The sequence below is a fragment of the Leptonychotes weddellii genome, chromosome 11 (assembly GCF_054177405.1).
Source record: "Leptonychotes weddellii isolate Sample4059 chromosome 11, ASM5417740v2, whole genome shotgun sequence".
NCBI classification, from domain to species: domain Eukaryota; kingdom Metazoa; phylum Chordata; class Mammalia; order Carnivora; family Phocidae; genus Leptonychotes; species Leptonychotes weddellii.
Genome location: NC_138379.1, coordinates 45,507,440 through 45,515,162, shown reverse-complemented (window position 1 = coordinate 45,515,162; position 7,723 = coordinate 45,507,440). Strand labels below are relative to the sequence as shown.

Below are 7,723 nucleotides of genomic sequence, written 5' to 3'. Positions count from 1 at the left end.
GAACCAGAATATACCCAACATGGTGACCGGGATGGATATGGACAGGCCGAGGTCAGTGGTGGACAGCATGGAGAGGAAATAATACATGGGTTCGTGGAGGCTGGGCTGGGTGACAATGGCAAAGAGGATCAGGCTGTTTCCCGAGAGGGTGGTTATGTAGAGAAAGCAGAAGGGAATGGAGATCCAGGTGTGGAAGGCTTCCAGCCCGGGAACACCAGTTAGCAGGAAAATGATGGAAGTAGATGTGGTATTCCAGAAGTTTGAAATGCTGGATTAAAAATACAGAGTTCCAAGATGAAACTCTGGAACAACAACAAAACTGCATTTTTTGGTATTAATCCAATTACAAATAATTTTATTCAACCAAAACTAACCGAAGACAAATATTTATATACTATGTAAAAATGAATTTCTCATTGAAATTGATAAAGGAATCATTAAGATTTCAACTGCTGTAGTAGGGTACCATTCTTTTTCTTATATGTACCTCAGCCCATCATTTTTCTTTCCTGGGACCCTTTGCTGGTAGCTATGTTCATACTGTGTGACCTTTCCTTCCATTTCTCCAGCCAGAGATGACTGGACGAAGGGAAGTCACTTTAGTCAAGATTGGTCAATTATATTTCACCTTTTCTGGATTTTCAAATTGTGATAAAGAGGTAGCAGGTTAGTTTTTCCATATAGTTGGCATCGGAGAAAAGTAGACTGGGACTGTGGAACAGCAATACTACATTGGCCTCAAGTGTAGAAAGCAGAGAAGCTTATAGACAATTTGGGAAGCCAGAAAATATTGAGAGAGATACTTATGATACAAAACACATATGACACGCTAACAGATGGCTTAGGCACCAGTGCAGTCATGTGCAGATTGTCTATGGTATCTAACCTTGAAAGTGACACCTGTAGTGTAGCATCTGGTGTCTCATTTGGGAGGTGGAGTTAGAACACAGACCTACCACCTAGAGGCCTCTGTCCCCCTCTACCCCCCCATATGATATAGCATGCTGCCTTATACAGATAGAGTTCTCTCTTCATCTGCCTGAAGATTGGTTGTTCTCCATTTTGTTAAGACATACTTCTCAGGAGATATTTCATAGAATTTTACTGTTTTGCCTTGGAGGGAAAGATATACCTTTACTGTGAACATTACATTTCATTTTTCATTGAGTACAGAATTTCAGGCTCTTCAGATGGGTATGTATGAGTTGAAATGGGAGTCTTGGGAAAACAGACATTAGGGCTGTGACTGGAGAGGGTTCAGTCAGTAAGGTAACTGTTCCTCAGGGGAACCTAAATGTTTTCCAGACCACTCAAGTTCACTCAGATAAAGTACCTCAAGGATTCCCTAAAGAAATCTTAGTTTAAAAAAATTGGGAAATATTTAATTGAAATCAGTGAAAAATTAGAGGAAAAAGAAGTGCTAAGTTACATGAATTGACACAATAAGTAAACTATAACTTTAGACTCTACAGTTTAGAGTCATAAGAATGTCCTCAGGGAACCAATGAAATTACTGTTAGAAATGTATGATCAAACCTCCTAATAGGAATAAGAGTTGACAGAAAGGAAACATTCATTAAGAAAGGGAGCATTTTCTTTTTGGCAGTGCTTCTGGTGCCTGTTTATTGAGTGTCATGAATACAACTGACATTATGCTGAAATGAATTGGATACAGACTTGCTCAACTGGCATGCATTTCAGTTAATTATGAAACTTTGAAAGTTAACAAGTTTAACAAATTTGATGTTTAACAAGTTCTATTAGCACTTTTCATAAATATATTGATTTCTGAAAACACTTTTAGTAATTATAGTTTTTAAAAATACATATTGATCAGAAAGGCAAACTAAACCTCTACTTATTAAATGAATAGTACTTATGATAATTTAAAAAAAGGGGCTCACCTCTCATGTTCCACAAGTCTTTGACCTGTTTATTTACTATTAATTTTCAGAACCTGGGTCTCAACTTTTGAGGTTAACAACTTCCTGGGGTCCATGGAAGCTAGAGTAATTATGAAAAAGTTCATAATTGCACACACAGTTCAACTGTGTGTAAAAGGCTTGGGGTATGGAGAAGTCTTCTTAGGAAAATCAGTGCTTGAAAGATTGCTATGTTTTGTGTAAATAGAAATGAAGTATTCCAAGGCAACTAGAATGGCATATGTGAAAGTGTTGAGCCAGAATGAACTCTTAAAGAGTTTAAAATCAAGTGAGGGAGAAAGAATAGCACCGTTTATAAATAACTTCAACATCTAGGGTCCAGTGGGGAATGACAAAAAAGGGTTCTGGGGGTGCAGAGTGCCTCCATACATGTCACTTATGTCTAGCTGTCATGAAGATTTTCATGATGCTTGTCGCTATGACGTGCAATGATTGAGGTGTAACTTTTGTTATTGAGTGCTAGGAAATTTCATAAGAGATCTTTTTTTTTAAATTGTTATTGGAACAATTTCTCTTTCATCCTAATTTCTTCATGGCTCCCTTTACATTATTTTATTAATTTAAACAATTTATTCATTACACATTTTCATTCTTGTCAGTTTTTTCCTTTCCCTTTCTTGTTGAGGGATCAGAAGAAAAACATAATGTGTAGGCTGAACTGATCTGAGTTGAGTCTGGCAGAAGAGAACTCCCTCAAATTCCTTCCTTTCCATTGCTCTACAACTGTGTCTTCCTGTACCCTCTCCTCATCCATGCTGGGTGCAGACATAGAAGATTCTTTATTGGTTTTCATAGCCAATAACTCCATCTAAGCTCTTGATCACCCATCACCAATGCTTAGTTCATTTCAGTATCAAACTGGGAGCTCACTGGGTATTGTGTCAGCAGTAAGGATATGAAGCAAATAAAATGACAGTGGTTTGGTGCCTGAGAAAACCAGAGAGGTTGTCAACACCTCATCTTTTTAAGGCTGAAAACTGTATCTTTAATAAGAGCCCAGTGACTCCTATGAGAATGAAAAATTACCAGTTTGGGGAACACCTACTACATGCCAGGCACACTGCATATAAGAGGATTCAGAGACAGATACCTCTAGCTGTAGAGTGCATTGGATGAGGTATTTCTAAGTGATAAGACAGGATAGTTTGGAGCGACAGATTCTGAGTGTGTGTATACATGAATGTGTCTGTGTGTGTCAAGAAGAATTAGTTCCAAGAACTCTTAACTGAGTAGATGAATTAGAACTGTGTAATGTTTTGATGGGTGGATGTGAGTTTACAAGGATTTAAAGCAGGAAAATGGTGTTCTTGACATAGATAAAAACATGAGCAGAAACCAAATGAAATAATAACAAGGTTGGTTGGACAACTACAACAAAATTAAAATGCTGGAGCCTTAAATATGATACTGGGTGACGTGGGAGCTGAGCAAGAGAAATCAGCCAGGCCAGGACATGAACACCTTTCATTCCATGGAAAGGAGAGGGAACTTCAATTTTAGTTGCAGAGCATCAAGAGCTAGGCATTTCCAAATATTTTATGAATAACTAAACAAATCATTCTCATTTCTTCTCCCTTAACCCTAACAAAATTCCTTTCCTTCTTTAGTATCTTAGGTAGTACCAGTGGCTCCCTTTCTGCAGCTTCAGTTCTCAAGTTATACCCCAAACCATTAATGAAAGCTTCCCACACATTTATATAGATGTTTTCAACATGACATTCAATTCAACTAAGATACATTGACCATCTTTCTTAATTGGCCCCTGTGCTTTGTTAGTATGGGAAATAAGAGACAAACCCTGTTTCTCTCTCAATTTCCTGCCTTATCTTTTATAATGACAAAACACATTATTTGAAGGACAGTCTGCCTGTGTTTATTATCCCTTCACCTTCAGTAATAATCTGGGTTCTTTCTCTAATGACTCTCAGGAAATTCTCCAACTCATGTCACCAATGACTTTCTAAATACCAAGTGCAAAAGTTTATCTTCAGATTTGTTTTCCTCTCTCTCATCTCAAATTTTCACAGTTTTAGGCACCTTTTCTTTAGGCACTTTCTCCTTCATTAGCTTCAGTGTAGTTATTCTGTGTTTTTATTTAATTTCTTTATTGAACAGTATTTTTGCTCTGTCTTTTCAGTTGTGGTGTTTTTTAAGAGTCCTTTTCTTTCAAGGAGCCCCTGTTTTTTTTTTTAATTTTATTTCATTATGTTATATTAGTCACCATACAATACATCATTAATTTTTGATGCAGTGATCCATGATTCATAGAAAGAAGCCCCTGTTTTTTTCTTCTCTCTGGTATACTCTCCTTGGAATATCTTAGTTTTTCCCACAGCTTTAAATAGCACTTATATTCAGATGACATGCGAATCTGAAATCTAATTATAGATTCTCCTGAGTTCTATATTTCAAAAGTTAACAGGATCTTTGAAGCCATGGCAAAATGTCTGGGCTGAAACTTGAAGGCAGTCATGAATCCTGGAATTAGAGTGAGGTGATCAAGTAGGCAATTTGAAAAACTAATGGGCAGCAGTTTGGAGAACAGGTCAAAGCTCTCTGCTTAGTGCCAGTGGGAAAAAAATGAATGAACTATCTACCCTTGAGGCATACTCCCATGCATAATCCCTCAGATACCCCAATCACAATATGAGCCAAATGGATCTCATTCCTTCCCCCATTCCAAACCCGACTCTCTCTCCTATGCCTCATTTGTCTGTAAATGACATCAAACTAACAAATCATCTAATCAGAGTTACTGCCCTCACATACACACATACACACACTTTTCTCCTTCTCTCTCATCCCCTACATAGCAATGTTCGTTAAATACTTATTGATTTTACTTCTAAAATGTCAAAAACTGGAGAATCCAGAGTTTTCTATTTGAGGGCTGAGTAATAGCAATGTGGTTCATAGTGGGTGCTTGAAGCTGTACTTCATTGTGCTTTCCTTAATTGAACAGACTTACCTCTTCATATCAAATAATAAAGGGGGACTAATGGATTTATCAGGGGGAGGTACTAAAATTCCCCCAAACTACTCTGTGCTGCTATCGCCCTGGAATCTGTTCAATCCATCCTCTCCAATCCATGTACAACCTTCCTTTTCTCTTGTAAGAGATAAGCTATAGTCTCCTAATTAATTTTCCTGTCCTCCCAGATCACAGTGATGCTCTTCTTTCATTGAACTGTTATGAGCTATGGCTTCTATGTCTTTAACTCCTGAACAACCATATAGCATTATCAATATTGTCCAAGCCATTGATAATGGCATCGCTGTAATATGTGACTGATCTAGGTTCAGGTCCTTGCTTAGACACCAACTAGTTTTGAGACTTTTTGTAGCAATAATAAAAAATATTACTCATAACAACAGCTACCATTTATTGGAATTTGTTCTGTGAAAGTTACAGAGCTAAGCATTTGAGAAACATTCTTTTAACTCTTATTACAACATCATTTGGCAAGTATTACTAAATTCACTTTGATTCCTCTTTTCTGGTAACCGAGTATGAGAGAGGTTATGAAACATATTCAGAATCACACACAGCTAGTGAATGTCAGAATTGGGATTTTAAACCCAATTTTTTAAAAAAAATTCCCACACTATGCTCCCCAAAACTATGGTTTCATGTATAAGTAGTGTAAACTTTCTTTGATCAAGTTTCCTCATCTATAAGGTAGACTATATACTGCACCTAATACAGTGCCTCGCATGCAGTAAGTGTTCAAAATTGGTATTTTTTTTAAGTTTTAGTAAGAATAATTGGGCTTAGAAATGTGTTATTCAGCTCCTGACAACCTCTTTGGTTTTCTCAAGCACCAAACCACTAACTATGATAACTTATATATAAATGATTAAGCTATTTGCTTAACAAACCACAAACTACGCAAACCACATGGGGCAGACAAAATGCCCTTTCTCTGCAGGTTTCCTGAGAATAAATAATTCTATAAATTCTGCTGTCCACCTCAGCCCACCATCTCACTATCTTATCTAATTCTGAACATTGTGAGGAAATTCTTCCTGTGGATAAGAAAGTTTGGCTCACCTAGAGTCAAGTCTTTTCATCGAACAAAACGGTTTTACTTACAGAGTTTGTACAGCAGTTCTGCTTGTCCCTCTCAGGCTGACTCAGAAGGTTGAGGAGACTTCAGATTCCAGGGGGAGGACCGAGTTTATGAGGAGACTTGTTCCAGCCTGCATGGAGACAGGCACAGAGCTGAGAGGCCCATTCCTGCTGGTGGTGTCACTCACTGTGTCTCCAGGGGTATGGTGGTTCCCAGAAGGCTTATTTTGCCTTATACAGTCTTTGTCTGTTTGTTCCATTATGCAATTACGTATTGTGGTCATGTGCTTTATAGGCTGATGTAATTTTTTTTTTGTCCTTGTGCCCGTTTATTGAAGTGTTTTTTTGTAAAAATAATTTTAAGACATAATCCACATATCATAAAATTCACCCATTTAAAATGTACAATTCAATAGTTTATAGTAAATTTACCGAGTTGTATAAGCATCATCATGGTCTTTTAGAAAATTTTATTACTGCAAAGAGAAATCCCATGCCCCTAAGCAGTCACCCTAAAGAGTATTTTAAAAAATGAAATACTATACTAAATTGCTAAAAGGAATCTCCTCTGGTGAGTGCAAATCACATTCCACTCAGTAACTCGTTAGCATCTATTACTATTTATGGCAGTCCGGTTTCATTAGTCTGTGCTTTTTAGCAGACTGTCTCTTATGACTAGGAAAAAAAATAATTTACTCATCTATACATACATCCAGTAAATATTGCATAAGACTATCCTATATTCCAAACATCATGCTAACTGCTGGAGATTAAAAAAAAGGGGGGTACTGCACAGTTCTTACTGTCCATGGTCTCTTGGTTTAGTTTAGAAACACACAGTTAACTGATAATTACCAATACTGATAGTGAATGATAATGTTCTCTTAGAGGCATGAACCAAGTACTTGGAGAATGTCATAGGTAAAAATCTCAGTCTATAATTAGGTGTGCAGAAAATACATTTCTATTTATTTTTTCATAATTTAACCTATTTTATGTTTTGAATCCCAGACCACTAACTGGAAGGAAACTAACAACAATAATTTGAGATTCTGCCCACTTGTGTTTAAATTTTGAGGACCTTATATTGTACAAGGACTTTGAGTATGTGGGTGATGGATCTGGCCAATGATGCAATCTGAAAAGAGGTGACAATTGCTCTCTCTAGTCTTCAGTAAATAGAGTGCCCACAAATTGCTATAGACTGTCCATCTTCTCTACTTATGGTCCCTTTAGATCCTCAGATGGTCTCACCATTACTGGACCACTCTAGAGCATATAAGTCTTGAAATCTACCCTTGATTTCTGTCTCTTACACTCTGCATATAAGTCTTCAGATCCTAATATCTTTGAAACTATAACTGGAATGTAATCACTCTTCATCACCTCCAAAAATACCTCCTTTTTCCAAGTCGCCATTATCTCTTACTTGGATAATTTCAGTAGTTTCCTAACTATTTTCCCTGCTTCCATCCTTATCTCTCCCTACCACCCAGTCTGTTTCACCACCGAAAATATCTTGGCCTGAAATACTTTATTCTTTATAATGTAACAACAACACTTTATCATGCATTCTGTGCCCAAGGTATTATGAAGTGTTTTTGGTAGAGAAAATAGTACCCCTCAAAGATGTCCACGTCCTAATACCTAGAACCCATGAATATGTTACGTTAACACGCAGAAGGGATTTTGCAGATGTGATTGACTTTGA

General features: G+C 37.1%; 2 protein-coding genes across 2 annotated transcripts in view; both read right to left on the bottom strand.

Annotated features, from left to right (window-relative positions):
* Positions 1 to 6,206, bottom strand: part of LOC102735657 (olfactory receptor 51E2) — a 16,494-nt gene extending 10,288 nt beyond the window's left edge. Inside the window, exon 1 of the mRNA XM_031026929.2 lies at positions 6,037 to 6,206. The gene's annotated coding sequence lies outside the window, so the exon portion shown is untranslated. The remainder of the gene's footprint in view (positions 1 to 6,036) is intronic.
* LOC102743804 (olfactory receptor OR51C1-like) overlaps positions 1 to 7,431 on the bottom strand; it is a 7,965-nt gene extending 534 nt beyond the window's left edge. Inside the window, exons 1-3 of the mRNA XM_081797323.1 lie at positions 7,309 to 7,431; positions 488 to 579; positions 5 to 268 (exon numbers count right to left, since the gene is read on the bottom strand). Of these exons, the coding sequence (XP_081653449.1) occupies positions 5 to 268; positions 488 to 579; positions 7,309 to 7,431 (479 nt within the window). The remainder of the gene's footprint in view (positions 1 to 4; positions 269 to 487; positions 580 to 7,308) is intronic.
* Between the last annotated feature and the right edge of the window lie 292 nt (positions 7,432 to 7,723).